This window comes from Puntigrus tetrazona, chromosome 6 (genome assembly GCF_018831695.1).
Source record: "Puntigrus tetrazona isolate hp1 chromosome 6, ASM1883169v1, whole genome shotgun sequence".
Taxonomy (NCBI): Eukaryota; Metazoa; Chordata; class Actinopteri; order Cypriniformes; family Cyprinidae; genus Puntigrus; species Puntigrus tetrazona.
In genome coordinates this window covers 11,733,678-11,754,969 of record NC_056704.1, presented here as the reverse complement: position 1 = coordinate 11,754,969, position 21,292 = coordinate 11,733,678, and the positions used below count along the sequence as shown (strand labels likewise).

The 21,292-nt window shown below is 38.9% G+C and overlaps 1 protein-coding gene across 1 annotated transcript in view; it reads left to right on the top strand.

The window, feature by feature from the left end:
• hs2st1b (heparan sulfate 2-O-sulfotransferase 1b) overlaps positions 1-20,154 on the top strand; it is a 51,347-nt gene extending 31,193 nt beyond the window's left edge. The window contains exons 2-7 of the mRNA XM_043242737.1: positions 14,277-14,515; positions 16,388-16,473; positions 17,247-17,385; positions 17,471-17,568; positions 17,712-17,869; positions 18,674-20,154. Coding sequence (XP_043098672.1) covers positions 14,277-14,515; positions 16,388-16,473; positions 17,247-17,385; positions 17,471-17,568; positions 17,712-17,869; positions 18,674-18,900 — 947 coding nt within the window. The 3' untranslated portion in view covers positions 18,901-20,154. The remainder of the gene's footprint in view (positions 1-14,276; positions 14,516-16,387; positions 16,474-17,246; positions 17,386-17,470; positions 17,569-17,711; positions 17,870-18,673) is intronic.
• The last annotated feature ends 1,138 nt before the right edge of the window (positions 20,155-21,292 follow it).

Sequence of the window (21,292 nt, the reverse complement as noted above, 5' to 3'; positions counted from 1 at the left end):
CACCCTTCCTGCTCACCTGTCCGCATGGCTGAAGTAGCTGTCAGCAACTGAGTGTCACTGAACGGGCATCTGATGGAGGCACTGCACTTTTTGTCCTCTCCTGAGTTAGCCGCACGCCCGCGGCCAGCGCTGACAGCAGAAGGTGAAACAGAGTGAAGCAAACCGGGCCGAGTACGAGGCCCTGCAGCACTCCTGATGTGTGCTCAAAGCACAGGAGGTATTGGAGCTTCAACACTGTTGCTTGGTTAAGGTCAAGTTGATATTTTGGTAGTCCCAGCCTCAAATAGACCACCTAGAGTCAATTCACTGATGCATAATGGACATAAAAACTAGACATCTGGTGACACATTGGTTAACCGATATCCAATCGCTTCTATATTAGCTTGTGTAATATATATTAGTGTTAAATTCATCTAAGAATCACTAATCTTCTCATTTCTATTTTATATGCACAAAACCGAATCATACCGATCGCAAGTATTTGAATGGCATTGCATTTCAGCTAAAAACTGCAGCTGCTCGCTTTACATGTCAGTTTATTCGTCTCTTCCTGCACAAGTAGGTGGTTTTTGGTCAGAATAATGCTCTGCCGTTGTACCGCTGAGATTCGATTGCGCACAAAAAGCAGTATGGTTAGTGGCAGATAACATTAATGCATGGTGTGATTCATTTGCAGGAATCTGAACGGTTTCATGGTCGGGGTTTTGAAAGATGGTTCGAGGGAGGTAAAATCTAGGCCACTGCACAATGGGCTGAGGATTTGGCCGGTCTGCCTCACTGTCTCACTTCACTCCCCACAGAGTCTCATCCGACTGCTGTAATTTCATTAAACTGTGAGCCCTTACCATACATCGGGAAGTGTAACGCTTGCTAATTGGGAACAAGCATTAGCCAAAGCTTGTCTCATCCGCTGATTTGAAAGGGAAGAGACAGTGATCGCCCCCTAGTGCTGAAAACCCCTGGGGTTAAGGGGGCAGTGAGATCAAGTGGCATCAAAGCACTGAGTGCGCTTTAATTGGGACAAGAGGATTTACTGAAGCCAGCTTCTAGCGAGATGAGTCAGATGATGGAGGAGATTGCTAACAACAGCTTTAAGGCATGCCTGCAGGCCAAACGCAACCGAGCGTATTTCGTCACATATTCCTGACACATTAGGGCCAAATGCTGCTCAAAACAGGAAATAGACGACGCCGTAGTAAAACCAGGAAAACTAAATGGTTTCTTTTCTTGAAACTATTTTTAGAAAATGTTCTTAACCTTCTGTGACTGCGGTGGGACACTTCACAGATCACTTGGTTTCTGTATCTGTGCTGTGAAACCAGGTTGGCCTGCCTTTCATTGGTCTACAGGCCTGTTTCTCATAACTGTTACATAACTATTGCATTTTGATTGGCTGCAGCAATTTCTTGTTCAGCATCAAACAAATGAATGTTGGGAATCGCACGTTTCTGCGTCATAGTTTTAAATTCCACTTTTGTTGTTGTTCAGTAAAAATGTACAAACATGTTTTTTTTTTTATTCAACGGCTTTGTGAGGAAGCAGGTAGGCTGTGGCGTATCACAGGAGGCACCTACCAGTGCTGGACACCTCTCTGAGATTTTCTGCACCATTTAGGCTGTCTTTCTTTTTGACAGTAATAGAGAAAGTGGTTGTAATGCATTCTTAGCTTAATGATCTATGGCTTGTAGTTCTCAGGATGACGTGCTTTATCTCAGAATTATTATTACCATTGTTGCTTTTCATAGTTATTGCTTGGTCATTTATTTATTATTATTATTATAATAGTGACCCTGGAATTTTATTGTATCATCTGACATCTGCATAAACAAGTTTTCCATTTGATGTATGGTTTATGATAGGACAACATTTGACAGAGATAATTTGAAAATGTGGAATCGGAGGGTGCAGAAATTCCTAATATTCCAATGATTTTGGCATATTTGTTCGCCCATACCATACGGCCGTGCTATTTATGACAGGTTTTGTGCTCCAGGGTCAAACACACACAAACACACTAATGCTAATCGGGTGCAAATCAACATTTTGTAATGTTTGAATGTTTGAGTGGCAATCACAAATAAGCTAAGTTTTATACATGTAAAATGTTTAATTGTAGTTTACGGTGCCTGATGCATTAACTGACGTTTAAAATGTGATAATGTGTTGGGAGAAGCATAGTTGGGTGGACGCACACGCAGTAGAGTGGAATAGTGGTTAGTGATTTAGAAAAACATTGTAACCTGAGTTTGTACAGTACAGTAGCAGCATACTGGGTTTATTAAACCAACGTAACAAATCCTCTTATCTATACCCTTCACATGCATCAGGCTCTTAATGTTGACTGTTTCATTCTGTTTCCAGAGGCAAAATGATAAACAGAGGCTTTAAATTCCTGTTACAAGGTAGCAGAATTTCACGGAGGATGAGTTCTGCTTTGTAATGTCTGCCGTTTGTTCGTCCGCTAGACGTCAGGGGAACATTTAGAAATTAAAAAAGCTTTTCAGTTCAATCGCGGGTCAAAGTTTTCCAGTGTCCCACCTTGAATGTTTTTATAAAGACACAGAAACAGTACTGCATTAACATTAAACGGGTTCAACGCTAGTTCACTTGCGGAAAGCCTCAACGTTTTTTTTTTTTTTTTTTTCATTTTATGGTGTCTTGAGGCTTCTGTCTTCTCGATACGTCGTCTTTTTTTCTCTAATAAATCCTCTTCTGTTGACTGAATGATGAAATGAGGACGCAACCTTATTACACCTCCCACTCCTCAAACAAAGCTTTGTCTATTTTTCACCTTTCACGGGGTTTTAAAGGAAAGCTTACACTAAGACTAATCTTAAACTATATTTAAGAATATATGATTGTGTGCTTGTCCTAAGGTGTTCTGGGTTGTTCCGGCGCATTTCTACTGTAAGTGTCTTATTCTTAGTCACACTGACACTGTTTGCATGGGAGAAGGAATTATATTTTCCCCAAAGCACGAGCATTCCATAACACATTTTCAATGGCTCACTATTCTCAATTCACTGCATAACTACCATTATATTTTATGTAAGTGGATAAATGAACTAGCTAGTTGCAGCCGTTTCCCCGAAACTGTAGAAACATGCCTCTATCGTTCGAATCAGGTTGATTCAACAAACTATTATTCTCAGTAAAAACGGCGCGCGTAACAACTTCTGCCATTTACATAATTTCATTCATTTTAGTGTCATATTTTCTTTTTCAAATAGTCCCGTTCAATCATGAATTTTGATATCTGAATGTCATGGTTTCTGAGGAGGACGTACTTGACTGTTGTTCCCTACTGTTTTGCTTTACTTGACCACTTATGTCATATTCTGGTGTTCTCGTGTGCACCGTTCAAAAAAAGCTTGGGTTGCGTATTTATATGTAATATATATTTTAATTAGAATGGAAGATAAAGAATTCATAGCGTGATCTGTGTCGGTCACCGTTGATATAAGAGGAAAATATGCTTCTAACACCAGTTTGCGAATGTTCATCGGAACTGGGGTCTTGGGGAAATGTCAAAACCTTTTTTGGTTACCGGTGCTTTTGGAAAACAAACTATAGAGCAGTTACGGAATTATGCACTTGATATCCACCACAAAATCAAAATACAGTATACTTGGATTCATGTACTATATTTTGCACAAAGAAATGCTTTACGCACTGCTATAAAGTGACATGTCAGGTGGATATTTTTTATGTACCAGACATACCCTAATTGCCTTAGGAAACACACGTCTTGGGATCGCTGCAGAACTGTGTACTTGTGTGAAGTTTAAGGTCAAAGTTATTTTTTTCAAAAGCTCTGAGTCAGTGCCAAAAATATGCTACGTTTTGCCCTCGTGCTACAAGAAATCAAAGGTTTTACGGTTAAGGGTCCACAGGCACCTTTTTTTTTTTTCTCCAGCTAAGCCGAGCTGTCATGATGTCAGAACTGGTCTCCAGTCAGTTTAACACCACTCAACTGACTCTGACCTTCACAGACTCTCTCTCATCCCTCAGATAACTGCCTTGTTTCTCTCTCTCTGTCATCCGCCGTGGATGTAAAGTGTCCTGCGCGGGCAGTGGCTGTCATTATGGGTGTCATCTGCAATGTTTATCGTCTGTACTTAGGGAATCGTTGTAAAGGCATTGGGCTGTAATGAAAGTGAGGGATGCTCGTTTCTTGTTTAATGGGCATTTTAAAGAATTTTGTCATGGCTTTCAATCACGTCTTGATTATTAGTGAGTCCCAAGATTAAATGATGCCATCAAGCTCTGCTGCAGTTACAGTTACGGATAGGACCATGAAAACGCAAGTTAAAGCTCACCTTGCAGAAGAGTAAGGGAGTGTGGCGTATTGAAGATTGTAGGCCAAAACTTGGAGGACAAGGCCTTTTGTCTGAGTTTGGCATATGCCGGTATAAATTATTCATGTTGATTAAATGCTTTTATCATGGTATGTGATATAATCACGATATTGAAATTTAATTGCAAAAAACAATAGAAATGTGTTTTATTCATTTAAATATGTTTTCGGTTGGAGCTATGTTAATTTATTATTATTTTAATAATACATTTATTTTAATTTATTATTATTTATTTATATTATTATTGGCTTATTATTGGATTACATGCTATACATAGGACGTAGTGGATTTGCTTTTTATGTAGACCCTGTGCTGCACAACACAATGAAATCACAACACATCGCACAGGACTAGAGATGGCCAGTATATTCAACGATAAATTCATGCGCATTTCGCCAGTAAAGCCGGTTCTTTTGATCTGTTTTCAAATGAAGCGGCAGTTAATACACAGAGCCGTAGTTCACTAACAAGCTACGCAATATCGCACTCGGTTTCGCGGGTTATTTATTTGAGATACTGAACCCGATGTTGCTTGTATTAACTGCCACACATGTGAGAAAGATTTACCGTTAATCAAAGAACTGGCTTTACAGACAAAATGCGCACAAATACATGAATGAATATATCGCTCAGCCCTACATGGGACACATTTCGTCTTGTGTTGTGCTATTGTCTTTGTGTTGTGACTTGTTTTCAGCGCTTGTTTTCATCGTTTCTGTTGTGTTTTGCTATTTTTGTTGCGTTGTGGCATGTTTCCATCGTGACTTTTACTTACGCCGTGGCTTGGTTCCGTTTTGTTGTGCTAATTTTGTTTTGTTGTGGCTCGTTTCAGATTGTGCAGCCGCTAGTTTCTGTTGTGTCGTGCTAATTTCACTATGACTCGTTTCCATTGTGCTAATTTTGTCGCGTTGCTGATTGATTTCGTTGTGTTTTGAACTGCTGGGCCACCGTAGCATATCATAGGCCGTTTTCATCCTTTTTTTTTTTTTGCTGCCTGAAGTGTACCAGAGACTAATGTGGTACCAAAGTCAACATTTTGGTACCAAAAAAACCCCCACCTCGCATCCATATTGTGTTTTTGCACTCAGTGTTTTGCAGTTCTGTTCAGATGAGATGTCTTTCTCGTTACGACAAAACAATCACCGCAGACAGCTGTTTTTAATTTGAAGATCAGACGTATTCTGTGGCTTTTTTTTGTTTTTTCAGGCAAGGTGTAAAATGCTGACTGCTTAAAAACCCACTAATTGGAGTGTTTGTCTATATTTATCAGCATCCACTAAAAAGCTGTTAGAGGTAGGGGAAAACAAAGAAATCGGAAGAGAGAGAAAAGAGGACTGCGTGTTAGAACCGAGACGGTGAAGTGTCGTACAATAAATTTGCGGCTTTAATCAGGAGAGGGTGAGCCGCCTGTCAGTGATATTGGCCCGTGAGACAGGCGAGTGTTTACGGAGCCAGGTGCGCTGAGATAATGTACTGCCTCCCGGCTCCTGTCCTCCGCGCTCCTCCTCTATGACAGATGGGTGATAAATATGCTTGTATCTAATTAAATCAGCAGAGGTTATTGGGATCGATCCATCTCACCTTCCTCTCCCCATCTGCCCCCATCCTAGCGCCCTATCAGCCATTAATCTCAGCTTTGTTTTATGTTCCGATAATGTCGACGCTCCTGCCTGCTTTGAATTACATCAGCTTGATTACCACTGAGATACTACCAGCTGGCACCCTGCTGTTTGATTGGTTAAAAGGTTAAAAAATAAACCCGTGATGGTTTGACCTGCGACATATGTTTCCTGTAAAACCTCTGTCTGACCCTGGCGACGTCCCGGTTTTTTTTAGGTAGATTGGTGGAGGTGTACATCGGTGGGCTTCACTGCAGGGTTTCCAGATTCCTGTTTGCGGTTGCGTCATTTTGTTGCTCAACTCAAGCCAAATCAAATAGATGTCTCCGGTACCGTTTCTGTAGCAAACTTCAAGAACCCTTCTCTTCACGTCTGAGGTTTCGTCTAAATTGATTCTAATCGATCAGGAATGCGCCATTAAAATTAATTTTATACCTCTGTGCCATCGGCGTCGGAATGGAAACTACAGTCTGAGTCATTCTTTCATTTCCAGGGTCTGCATGCAAAATTAAGCTCCGGGTCGTATAGGAATCGGAAAGTATTGGAGGTTTTAAGAGAACATGTGTTTGAACCTTTTACAAAGCAAGAATGTTTCCTGGATATACTGAATAAATCGGTCCCATTCGTTCTGATCTTTAATTTAATGATCAATAGTAGGCAGGTATAATCTGCTTAACGATTTGCTGCTTGAAGTTTTTGTTGAACACACCGTGTAAACATGCTTTTCACATATTTTTTGCTGCCTAAATAACGCGTACTTTGTCACGCTCCTATAGTAATAAAGTAACCCTCTATATCTCTTGACTGCTGGGTCCATCTAATAGGAGCTGATTTAGTACAGTAGAAAAGAGTGTAGGTTTGTTTTTCGGTTTCAAGCAGGATATGTTGTCTTGTCATGTTTGAATGAGCTTCGAACCCCACAGAGAGACTACCCTCACGTGTGCAGACGTGCTTCTACACATTTAAAGACTGCTGTCATCGCTCGGGGATGAGATCTGCTCTGCTGATCACATACCTCTTATTCCAAGCACACATGAGTGCTCTTCCTGCTGCTTGTGGTACTGAGATGAACTTCAGCGCCGCGGTTCGGAACTGCCTCATGAGAATAACAACAAAGGCTTGAATTCCAGCAGCTAAACTCCTGATAGTGGCACCTTTTCAACTGCACCTTTTAACTGCATATAAGCGTATGACTCCTCTGGAGCGTTTTCTTCAGAGGAAAGGCGCTGGATTAGGATAATAAATACAGGTACAGAATAGGGCATAACTGGCAGCCGCTATTAGAGTGAAAGGGCACGCGGGTTATTGGAGAAAGGGTGGATATCAAAAGAAATCCTGCACCGAGCACGACCGCTCTGGCCCCTTTCTTAAGTCGTTACATCTCTTCGTTCATTGAAGATTAGATGCTGTATCTGAAATGTGTACATACAAAAAAATACAGACACAACATTGAATCTCTTGACTCTGTTTATTCAAGATAAGCGCCACCTGCTGGAGATCACGAACTTATAAAGTGTCCTTTTGTCCCATCAGTGTTCGTCCGTGTTTCAATGTTCATGCTATCAAGTCTTTTCGCTGACTACAATATGAGAAATTTGAACGATTTTTCTTCTACATAACGAAAATTGTATTGAAGCGCATCTCAATCCTTACAGTAGTTTTGTGTGGGGAAAAACACTTTAATTTAAGTTGTGTGTTTACTGTGTAAGGCTTGCCGTATCTACTTATTGCATCTGCATATTCAAACTTGGCAGAGAAAATATGAAAAGAGCAGCCAGACCATTTTCCTAAATGTGTCATTCGTGTTCAATGGAATAACAAATCCCTATAGGTTTGTAACAACCTGAGTAATATTTTAATTTTTCTTCTTTATTTTGTTTTTTCAAAATATAATCATATGTATTAAATATAAAAGCATATATATATATATATATATATATATATATATATATATATATATATATATATATATATATATATATATATTTTATACTTCTTACAAGATCATAAAGGCTCATTTAGGAATAAATATTTCCTAGGAGTAAAGAGTGTTTATGTGTGTGTATATATGTATATATATATATATATATGTATGTATGTATGTATGTATATATATATATATATATATATATATATATATATATATATATATATATATGTGTGTGTATGTATGTATATATATATATATATGTATGTATGTATGTATATATATATATATATGTATATATATATATATATATATATATGTGTATGTATGTGTGTGTGTGTGTGTGTGTGTGTGTGTGTGTGTGTGTGTGTGTGTGTGTGTGTGTGTGTGTATAGAAGCTTGCTGAGTTGGGTTCTAGATCTTTACCCACTAGGTCACAATTCTGCATGCACACATTACATGTGTTAAGAAAACTAGCTGCACTAGCTGTGCTTTCCATTAATAATTTACAGTAATCACATGATCGGTAGAACATGATTTTATACAAAGTTCCAGTCGGTTTCTGTCTTCCCATCAGATGACGCACTGATATAAAGATGTTAAGAGCAGTTGATCGATTCCGACAGTCGATTTGTTCTGTGTAGCGTCAATTTGTGAACGAAACCCCTCCGGGAAACCTGCTGAGCCTTCCCATGAGGGAATCTCTCCCAGAACCCCTGTCAGTTCGGCTACCTGCTGCCCTCTGCTGCGCTGAACAGAAACCAGACCGAATAGGAGGCGCTCGTGGTCTTTAATGAGCTCCCATCAGACCTTGCTTTCATTACAAAAGCAAAAACACCTCAAACAGCTTCACTTGTAATTATGCATCCTCCTCTTAACATCATCAAAGGCTTAATCACCTGGAAAGGCGTTTGTGTGTCAGGAAAGAGCAGCTTGTTTTACTAATTAAGGGGAGCAATGCAATCGTGCCTTCTGGCCTCTCCCTTTCTATTGTTGGAGGGAGATTCAAGCTTTTCCCCTCCATCGGGTAGATGAAAGCGAAGACGCGTAAGTGCGAGAAATGCATTCCTGTTGTGATTATGTAAAGAAGCTGGGGAGGGGTTTTGAAGGCTCTGGAGCTGTAATGGACGCTATGCGCAATGACACAACTGAGCCATCCCCATCCCTCTCCATTATGTGCAGTTTCAGCCTTCTGTTAGTGCCTGCAGAGGACAAACACCACAGCTCGGGTTTCAGGCTTCATCACTTCTTTCCTATTACACTCCCAACCTTCATCTATGATGCCTTTTCCACTGCTGTACGGCCGAACTCTGTATGCTATCTGAAATGGCATAATCTTATTTAATATACTTTTTTAATACAGTAGACAGTATTGTCGTTGGACAACCTGCCAGTCTTACAAATTATAATTATTATCTTTTGGGGTAACATTCACTATTAATGAAAGTGATGCATAATGTGTAACTTAGTCTATAGTAAGTGTGTTGTTAAAGAGATTGTTCACCTAAAAATTTTATATATATATATATATAAAATGCAATTCAGTGTAAAAGTCTTTTGTACAATTATAAATGTATATACTGACTATATATATATATTAGCTGGTTTCCGTGTGGGCAGTGTTGTAGTATAATACTCCCAGGCAAGCAACTGACAAAATGTAGTTTCATTGGCGGTAAGGAAATGCGTTAGGGGAGCGTTCTAGTTTTGGTGCTTCATGTCAATCACTGTGTAGACTGCCGTGTTGATCTGGGATAGTGTTCTAGTTATACGGGATGTCAGACGGAGCAGATGAGATGTCAGGCTAAGTGTGGTTAGGGTCCTCTTAGCTGGAGGATGCTGTGGAGCGGTGCAGCTGATGCATGGAAGCTTGTTAAGAGTTGATCAATATTTTAAGTGGCTTATTTTATGCACTGGTAGGCGTGCGCGGTTGAAGACTGATGAGTCTATTAGCAAACTGAGATTTTGTATAATTGCCGTGTGGAAAACGAGCACATGATGCAGCGCGATGACTGGGGAGAGATTTCATTATTATTTTTTTTTAGCTTGGCTTTTGTTGTCAGGATCGCTGTGCTTTTCCATTAGTAGTGCACGGAGGGTACGATTCTGCAATGTTATTTATTTTGTTTACACTTGAGAAGAGATTATACTTCTTTAGTCTAATTTAAGTGGCTTCGTGTAATGAAAGTCTATTGTTTATCATCGTTTAAAATTGCAGATCTACTGCAATGCACAATATCATTGGAATGCCCGCAGTTTCCTTTTCCTTTTTGTTGTCCTTTCATACTGAAAAGTAGTGTGGCATCAGTTGGTGTTATAGTCGTATTCATTTATTAAAATTGGAAATTCTGTTGTAAAGTAATGAGAGGAATAATTCATTGGCTTTATCGTTGTGTGTAGTCTTGTGTTATTGCTCTCTCTGGTCCACATGAACGGCAAGGGAAGTCTTGTTTTGTTGAGTGATGGTCTCCGAGACACTGGCGTCTTTTAAATGCACCTTGAAGATAATGAAAGAATGGCTTGACGGGTCTAAATGTACACGTTGAATTCAATTTTTGACCCAATGTTCTTCTCAGTCACACATTAAGCTTCATTGCTTACATTCAGTGGCAGATTTTAAAGGCAGGAAACTAAAACTATATATATTTTAAATGAATATTAATGCGTTTTTCTTTTCGTTTTTGTGAAAAACTAGTAATCGATTTATACTCGTATAAACAATAAGGTACTGTGTTGTGTATCACGTCTAAAGGCATTATCTCTCAGCATGTAAAAACAGTTTTCTGGCGTAGCTTGAGATCATTACAGTGTAAACTGATAGACATATTTATGTCTATTATTGTCTATATATATATATATATATATATATATATATATATATATATATATATATATATATATATATATATATATATATACACACAAACCGGATTCAAAAAAGTTGGGACACTATACAAATCGTGAATAAAAACTGAATGCAATGACGTGTAGGTGCCAACTTCTAATATTTTATTCAGAATAGAACATAAATCACGGAACAAAAGTTTAAACTGAGAAAATGTACCATTTTAAGGGAAAAATATATTGATTCAGAATTTCATGGTGTCAACAAATCCCAAAAAGTTGGGACAAGTAGCAATAAGAGGCTGGAAAAAGTAAATTTAAGCATAACGAGGAGCTGGAGGACCAATTAACACTAATTAGGTCAATTGGCAACATGATTGGGTATAAAAAGAGCTTCTCAGAGTGGCAGTGTCTCTCAGAAGCCAAGATGGGTAGAGGATCACCAATTCCCACAATGTTGCGCAGAAAGATAGTGGAGCAATATCAGAAAGGTGTTACCCACCGAAAAATTGCAAAGACTTTGCATCTATCATCATCAACTGTGCATAACATCATCCAAAGATTCAGAGAATCTGGAACAATCTCTGTGAGAAAGGGTCAAGGCCGTAAAACCATACTGGATGCCCGTGATCTCCGGGCCCTTAAACGACACTGCACCACAAACAGGAATGCTACTGTAAAGGAAATCACAGAATGGGCTCAGGAATACTTCCAGAAACCATTGTCAGTGAACACAATCCACCGTGCCATCCGCCGTTGCCAGCTGAAACTCTACAGTGCAAAGAAGAAGCCATATCTAAGCAAGAACCACAAGCTCAGGCGTTTACACTGGGCCAGGGATCATTTAAAATGGAGTGTGGCGAAATGGAAGACTGTTCTGTGGTCAGACGAGTCACGATTCGAAGTTCTTTTTGGAAATCTGGGACGCCATGTCATCCGGACCAAAGAGGACAAGGACAACCCAAGTTGTTAGCAACGCTCGGTTCAGAAGCCTGCATCTCTGATGGTATGGGGTTGCATGAGTGCGTGTGGCATGGGCAGCTTGCATGTCTGGAAAGGCACCATCAATGCAGAAAAATATATTCAGGTTCTAGAACAACATATGCTCCCATCCAGACGTCATCTTTTTCAGGGAAGACCCTGCATTTTTCAACAAGATAATGCCAGACCACATTCTGCATCAATCACAGCATCATGGCTGCGTAGGAGAAGGATCCGGTACTGAAATGGCCAGTCTGCAGTCCAGATCTTTCACCTATAGAGAACATTTGGCGCATCATAAAGAGGAAGGTGCGACAAAGAAGGCCCAAGACGATTGAACAGTTAGAGGCCTGTATTAGACAAGAATGGGAGAGCATTCCTATTTCTAAACTTGAGAAACTGGTCTCCTCTGTCCCCAGACGTCTGTTGAGTGTTGTAAAAGAAGGGGAGATGCCACACAGTGGTGAAAATGTCCTTGTCCCAACTTTTTTGGGATTTGTTGACACCATGAAATTCTGAATCAACATATTTTTCCTTAAAATGGTACATTTTCTCAGTTTAAACTTTTGTTCCGTGAGTTATGTTCTATTCTGAATAAAATATTAGAAGTTGGCACCTACACATCATTGCATTCAGTTTTTATTCACGATTTGTATAGTGTCCCAACTTTTTGGAACGGTTTGTACTGTGTGTATATATGTACTGTGTGTATATATATACTGTGTATATATATATATATATATATATATATATATATATATATATATATATATATATATATATATATATATATATATATATACTGTGTATATATATATACTGTATATCATGCCTGAAACAGAAAACTAGTAGATACAGTAATATTCTCTCATCACATGAAAAAAGCCTCATCGTCTATACAGTATATCACGCCTGAAACAGAAAACACACAACGTATCTCCGCATGAGAAGCGTTTCTTATTCGGGGTACGGCGTGGTCTCAAAATTAAAGATGAAAGATGCAACATAACGCCAGCAGGGATCACTCATACTTCATTAAATTAATAAGACATTTCATTTTGCCTGAATACATAACACATGGAACTGCTGTATTATTGAGCGTTTATGTTGCTAGCGGTGGTCGCTGTTGGGTGAAGCGCTCAGAGCTGTGCTGTATCCTGTTTAAAACACAGCTGCTGAGAAATGATCTTTACATGTGCCTTTCGGTTTGGGATGGGACATGCTAAGTAGCCTACAATGACAAATCTGCTTTCATTTTGCTTGAAAAAAACGAATATTTAAATCTCTTGCATTTTATTAAGTGCTCGGTCATTTATGTATTTTTATATCTTCCTTTTTGGCACGTCTTATCCGTATGGTCGTATGGCCAGGGATAAAGCTCTAGCTCTGAAATGAATTGTATTCCGATACTATAAAGTTTTACTGTACTTGAATATAACACATGCACAGTTTCTTACCAAGAGTTGCTGAATAATGAATCAAAGGAGCATTGCTTTATAAACACAGAGTGATCGCAACGAGATGTGTTTTCATACAATATTTATGCCCTGGGCAATTATGAATAATTATGACTCTTAAATTCGATTAGTTATGTTTTTTTTATTTACTTATGTTTACTTTTCTATGCGTGAAGCTGATTATGAAATGCATACTATATTCCATGTACATGTTTTGTACGTTTTTCATCTTACGTTAATTGAAATTGTGTGAGTCTCGTCGATTATCTTCTATTATTGTCTATTTTTGTCTGCAGCTCCCAGAATGTAAATAAAACCAAATATAATTTTTTATTAAGCCAAAAGTGTATACAAATGGTTCTCACAGTTGCAGTTTTTTTTTTTTTCAGATATTTTTCAAAATATACTGGGTAATTACTACATTTATACTATTATTACCAATTTTTTGACACTTTTTTTCTACTTGTATATGTTACTTCAGACTTTCTGTGCACCGTTTATGTTCTAGGCGGCTGAGCTGCAAATTCTTTTGCAATATAAATGTACAATTATTTGTCATGCCGGTAGAGCACATTAAAACTGAAAACTGGAGGATTTTATGGTGCGCAATTCTCTTGACGTCTCACTTCTGCACTACTGGCGGTGAAGATATTGTGTGAGTGTGTGTGTGTGTGTGTGTGTATGTACATAAAGAACACACACTGCTGCTGAAACAGCTTGCTTTGTTTTCTCCTCTCCCTCCATCATTCAGGCTTTTTCATCCTGCTTCTGTTTTCTGTCGCCTAAATCAACAGGTAGCTAAAGTGCCTGTTGGGATCCTTTACAGATCTTTAGACGGCCTAGATTTATTGGCTCTCTCTTTCTCTCAGTAAATACTCAAACTTTGCTCTACAGCTACTTTTCCCACCAGCTACTCGCAATTTGAAGATGGATGGATTTACGTAACGTTCTTATGTACCTCATGTACTCTGGGATGTAGAATGTAAAATGTAATATCGATTATATATCATCATGATAATGCCATTTTCATTGCAATCTAAAGTCAGATAAACTTGTATATGTAAACGTGATTGTCTTCTCTCTCCTGCAGAGCGCACCATGGCCAGACACGAGGTGCGAGAGGTGGAACAGAGGCAGACGCGGGACGGCCTGCGGGAGTCTCCGGCGTTGCCTGAGATCGAAGATCTGATCATCATCTACAACCGTGTGCCCAAGACTGCCAGCACCTCCTTCACCAACATTGCATACGACCTGTGCGGAAAGAACCACTTCCACGTTCTCCACATCAACACCACCAAGAATAATCCAGTCATGTCTCTGCAGGACCAGGTAACATGTTCATCGCATCCCATTTAACTTAAAACGCCTTCCTGTGTGAGATTATTTTACATTTTTTGTCAAATTAAGCGCACTAATGCGAGTTCTTAAAGGAACAGTGAATGTTTTATTATTTTTTTTTTAAAATTGTCATTAATTGTCATGAGGGTGAGTCATTTAATGGCAGAATTTAATTTTTGGGTGAACCGTCCCTTTAAACTTTGCCCCTCGTGATGGAAAGAGATTAAGGTCATTTTCACACTAGTTCATTTGAGCACTCCAAGTGGTCCAAGGCTTGAAAGAAGCCTCTTTTTAAATCCATAACAGTTTCTGTTAAAAGTGTATTATGTCAAACCACTTTAAATGCCAATGAAACTTCGCTGTTTATTTTCCACAATGGAAATAGATGCTTAGGAGTATTGCGTGGTGGGATGCAGTTATTTAATAAAAAGTACAGTAAAACTGTAAAATGAAATATTATCACAATTTTAAAGATAAAAATATATTTTTATTACAAAGCTACTCTACTCTAGCCTTCAGTGTAACGTGATTCTTCAGAAATCATTCTAATATGCTGATATGTGCTCGGTAAACATTTATTATTTATAGTTGAAAATGTTTGAGCTGCTTAATAACTGCGGAAACAGTCATGCATCATATTCGACACTTTAAGAAGAAAAAAAAATCGTAACATTTGAAATATACACGCAATGCAAAACAAACCAAAAACATCCTAAATGTAAGTATCGTAGGTTTGAACTCCATCAATGTAGCAGAGTATACAGCTACTGATGCTAATATGCCGGCTATCGGGAACATTTTCCAGACACGCTCAACTCGCACAGTTCGGACCAAGTGCAGAGGAGTAGTGTGCTTGTACCGATGACATCGTTATTGGTTTGTTGCTCAATTCTCGCTCTTGACAGTCCGGGTGATGTTAGCGCAGCGGCCCTGTCTTTCTGTCGCACGCTGCCTCTAACAAGCATCCTCGTCTCTGGCTCCACCTCCATAATTCATAACCTACTGTCAATATCCACGCCGCCGTTGTGCCTCTGCGTGACGAGCAGCACTGAACAAGCTGAAGTGACAGATAAAAAGAAGAACAAGGGGGAGAACGAAGCGCAGATCTCGTCGACAGCAGCGAAGAAAGACAATCCTCCATTCATCACATGCATCGTTACGTGTCAGCTCACAGATATCAATCTCTGACGAGTTTTACTTGCGGAGTTGAAGGTGCTCCCTTAAAAAAAAAAAAAAAAAAAAATATATATATATATATATATATATATATATATATATATATATATATATATATATATATATATATATATATATATATATATATATATATATATATATATTCCTGCATCGTTTTTTGACCTCACGTGTCGGCATCGTTCAGCACAGCGTGCGGCTTTGTCGGTCTGCGCTCACGAGCGCGTGTTTACATTTGTATTCACGTCATCGTCATCCACAAAATAATAATACGCTTTGGAGCCGGGGGAGGGAAGGTGTTATTTGTGGGTGATTTTCTTTTTTTTCTTTCTTTTTTTTTGCCAAGGTAATATCCAGCCTAGCTTTCAACAAAGCCTTCAGACCGCGCAGATGGTGCAACCTTTGCCTCCCGGCGGACTACAGCTGTGGGACTTTGGGGAGGATGTTTGGAGAAAACATTGCTAAAACGCGTTTGCATTAAGCAGTCGCTCGGCCGGTTTGTTTAGCGGGCCGTGACAGATGCGGTGCGTCGGTGCGAGATTGTTATTTGAGATTTGGATATCGCTGATGCTTGAATGATGGGGGCATATCGCACAAGCGGTAAAATAAATTTAGAGGTTTATAAACTGTGTACGGGGACAAATCGAATGCGTTATCTTGTGCTTACAGATGAGGTTTGTAAGGAATGTGACATCCTGGCGAGAAATGAAACCGGGTTTCTACCACGGCCACGTCTCCTATCTGGACTTCACAAAGTGAGTTTTGCTGTATTAATATAAAACCATCTTAACGATCACTGGAAGCAATTGCGCTACACTTCACTGTAGTTAATATGGTTATATGTGTACTTAAGGCACGTAAGACCTTATCTAGCAGCACATTTATTGTTGTCTGTTCCTGAAAAATGGGACATCCATCAGCCAGCTACTTAAGAAGATACGTTTAAGGGCTGCACTCTAGTGGTTGAAAGTGGAACGTGTGTTTTTTTTTTTTTTTTTCCTCTCTGGATATTTTGTTTTGTGTTAGGTTTGATATTTCGTTTCGCTTTTCACAACACGACGATCGTAATCATTTTTGCACACTTTTTTGGAGCTGCCCTTATTAAAGCAGAAGGAGCGCATTACATTAAAACTCTGAAATCGTATTCAGTTTTTCACCGATTGTTTCGGTGTTAATATAATTGTAACAAAGGCAATGTGCATTATTACATTTTATTAGAAGAATGCAGAAAAATTTTATATGAGGTGGCCTTAACTACTATGTACTTGCATTTAAATTCAGCTTTTGGTAGAATGCGCTTATTGTGTGCATACATTGTATTTATTTAGAAAATACCTATATGCAATTAGATTTATAATTACACTCTTGACCCATCCCTTACACTTTAACCTACCCATACCACCAAACATACCCACCTAAATAGCAGCAACACAATATGACCACAATAAGTACACTGTACTTATTTTTTGACGCAAGTACATAATATTTAAGGCCACCTAATACAAAGTGTGTCTATTTTCCTAAATAGGTTTGGAATCAAGGGGAAGCCGGTATACATCAACATCGTACGGGACCCCATCGAGAGGTTGGTGTCTTACTACTATTTTCTCAGATTTGGAGATGATTATCGGCCAGGCCTCAGACGGAGAAAACAGGGGGACAAAAAGGTATCATCTTTTTAAACTATAAAGCAACTATTCATCTTCTCACCTTGTGGGACGCTAAGATGCAATTTGCGCGACCGTGTTTCAGACCTTTGACGAGTGCGTGTCATCTGGAGGTTCCGACTGCGCTCCCGAGAAGCTTTGGTTACAGATCCCGTTCTTCTGTGGCCATTACTCTGAGTGCTGGTGGGTAACACGAGCAGCCCCGTTACCGTTTCCCACTAAACGCTCTTTCGCATTAGACAAATTGATTGATTTAGTCTTTGTACCGATTTGTTCTCGAAAACTATGTAAGCGCTGGAAATGATCTTGCGTGTCTGTTCGCGCAGGAATGTTGGCAGTAGATGGGCTCTCGAACAGGCCAAGTATAATTTGGTGAATGAGTATCTGCTCGTGGGAGTGACTGAGGAGCTGGAGGATTTCATCATGATGCTCGAGGCAGCGCTGCCACGATTCTTCAGAGGAGCCACCGAGCTCTACCGCACAGGTACTTTGTCGATATTTAAGAACTGAAGGGGGAAAAAAGACAATTCTGCTATCATCGGTCCAAACCCAAGCTTCTTTTTGTAACATTAAAGCTAAATACAATAGCTTTGTGTGAGGAGAAAGCCTCAAGGTCAAATTCACGACTGCCCGTAAAAGAAGCCCCTCAACAATGTGTGTTTTGCAGATTCTTTTCAGTCCGTCGGTTGAAATGAAGTCAAACTTTTCGAATATTTCGTTCACGGCGTAATTCAATCGCAGCTACCGGATTTGGTGTGCTTGTCACACGGAGGTATTGTATAGGTTCAGAAGCAGTCGCACGGACTTACTTTATAATATACTTGCGCTTCTTTTGCATCTTTTATGAAGCTTAAAAAGCTCCAGCTCCTATTCAAGGTAATTGCTTGGAAAAGAATGACTGGGACATTATTAAAAACCGTAATTCTTCTTTTGTGTTCAGTGGAAGAAAGATATTCATAAGGGGCCGCAAGTGTTGATGCCTCCATGTTAGAATTGATTGTATTTAAGCAGTGGAAAAAACCCACTGTTCTTTGAGCCTTGGCTTTAAAGTTGGAGGTGAAATTATTTCTCGTTCTGCTGGTCTATGAACAACATTATTTATTGATAAATAACGTGATAAATGTCTGGTGTTCGTTAAATATAAAAACGATCTTATTGTACTAGTAATAAAAAGCTTCCTGTTTTAGTGTGCAAATGAAAACCAAAAAAAGGCATGATCACTTTGTATTAGTATCATTAAACCTCCTGAGCGACTTGCGTTTTGTTTCGTCTTTGACTTGATCTGCAGGTAAGAAGTCTCACCTGAGAAAAACCAGCGAGAAGAAACCTCCCACTAAAGAGTCCATCTCAAAGCTGCAGCAGTCCAATATATGGAAGATGGAGAACGAGTTCTACGAGTTTGCGCTGGAACAATTTCAGTTTGTGCGCGCTCACAGCGTCAGGGAAAAAGACGGAGAGCTTTACCTGCTGGCTCAGAACTTCTTTTATGAGAAAATCTATCCAAAAGTAAACTAGAATTGACATCAGCATGGTCCAAGCGTCTTTTGGCCTGTTCATGTACTGTTCTGTCACATTTACTGGGAAGAGAAGAAAAGGACTTACAACAATGTGGACACAAATACCTGGAAGTCCTTGACTAGAAGGGGTCAGAGGATTCAAAGTGGGTTGTTTTTTTGTGTTTTTTTTGAGAGACCTCACACAGTCCTGACTGTGACGCTCAGTATCCAGCCACTTTAAGCCCAGTATCTTTTTATGGACTTGAAAACAACATCACATTTTCACCTGATTCATCATGCCTTCCAGAAGAAAATGACAGAAGCTCTTTGGCCATCAGTCACTGTTGTGGAAAAAAAAAAATCAATTTTGAACAGGGTCAAAAGGGTACTGCTTTTTGTACCAGACGTTTGGTACATTGGAGCACCTCCTTATTTTACTACTAACTGTGGTTTTGTGAATTCTTAACACTTTCTCGCATTGTGTATATTCATTTTTAATAGAATGCCATGAACAGTGTTTACAGACTTTAGTAAAGGCATTGTAGCCAGAGTTTAGAGAATGTGGTAAAACAGATTTCATATCTGTAAAAAATTTTATTTACATGTATATTTTATGTAATTGGACCAAATGGTTGTAAGAAATTCAAAGTTGTAGAGTTTAAAACTAGTTATTTAGAACATAGACATCTTTTGGGGACCCCACTGGTGCTTGCTTTATTTTCTTTTCTATTTCGACTTTTTTTTTTTTTCTCATTGCATCTCTTGAAGACTCCAAAATAATGAAACTCAACAGCTGAATGAAAGTGAATGAATAAGAAACAGAAACTGACCTCCAAGACGAACTTTTGTTGTTTCGTTGTTCCAGAGACTGTTTTGGACAGGTACAAGACTACCTTTGCTTGCTTCCGTGCGAAGCCTTTTTCATCCAGAACAGGTTTCCTGAACGATTAAAGTATCATCTCGTAGTGTGGTACTGGTTTAAGGGTAGCTTGGTCTAAACGGGCTACCATCCTCTCACAAGTCGCAATATTGCATTTTACCTGAAGATAAGAAAGAAAGGCCCAAACCAACATTAGTTGTACACTCAATAGTGCCTTCATGAATCGTTCATTCCACTCTGGTTTCAGCAGTCGTTCGGATCATTTAAACAAAGTCTGTGTATTAAATTGTTTTTAAAACTGCCAGCTTTCCTTTTAAATTTGCATTTTTTCTTTTTTTTTTTTTTTTTTTTTTTTTGTATAAATCGTCTCAAAGCATTTAAAATAAACTTTACTGTCTGTGAGACCATGCTGTTTTTATTATGCTTAATTTTGGAGACATTTTTAATGGTTGTGTGCATTTTGAGAGGAGTTTTTAGGATCGTCAAAGTTGACTTATCGACTTAAGAAATCAATTAAATATGTATATTTTTACTTATATGATCGATTAATACAATTACTGATAAATATGTTACAAAAGCATATAGTAAAAGGATTTCTTTGTTCATAAATACACCGATCGGTAAAATTATAAAAATGTTACTTGGGATCAACTTCCCTTTTTTTCTCAACTGATGCCAGACTGTTGCTATGCGCTTTTTATTCATCTTACATTATCAAGCCCCGCCAACATTATTTATTTTCTTGTCAGTTAAATTGTTTCGCTTTGAAATGTCTCTCATTATAGAAAATAACTTTACAACCTTTCAGCTCCGGTCCTCATCAAACACGCCTAAATGAGCTAAACGCTTAAAGATGACTAAAAACGTAGTTTTTGGTCGTTTCTTATCCGTCTCCGTTTTAGCTTCAACGATCGACGAGGGGAGGCTGTCGTGCCGACTAGGAAAAATAAAATCAAATTTTGAAGTGGTACGGAGTAAAAGTGGACCGAGAGTGGACGACAAAACATCCGTGTTCATCTCGGCAGACGCAGACATAACACAGGCCCAAACCAGACACGTCACGTGACCGGGGGAGAATGTCTGCTTCACAAAAGAGAACTCAATTAACTTTTTTTTTTTTTTTTTTTTTTTTTTAGCTGCAGGCGTAACAAAGCATTGTTTCATTAGGCAGATGCATACAGGCTGATAATTACTCCTCAATTAAAAAGAGCCTGTACTATGTATTGATTTGCAAGGGAGAAGGTTAATTAGGAGCACTGAAGTTCTCTGTGTTCTGTTGATGTAGCGTCGCTATCGCCTGTTTGTTTCCATGTCGGTGAGTATCCTGCTATGAAACATGATTTTATCTGAGTTATCGATTGTTTAGAACACTTTCAATGGCAGTATCTCTCGAACGATCACTAAGAGGTAAATTATCGTGCATAGGAGCTATAACAGTCTGGGAGCTTAAAATTATTTTATGTTTCATTGACCAGATAGGTCTTTCTAAGTATTTAAATGGCTTTTGCATTATAAATAATGTTATTAATGT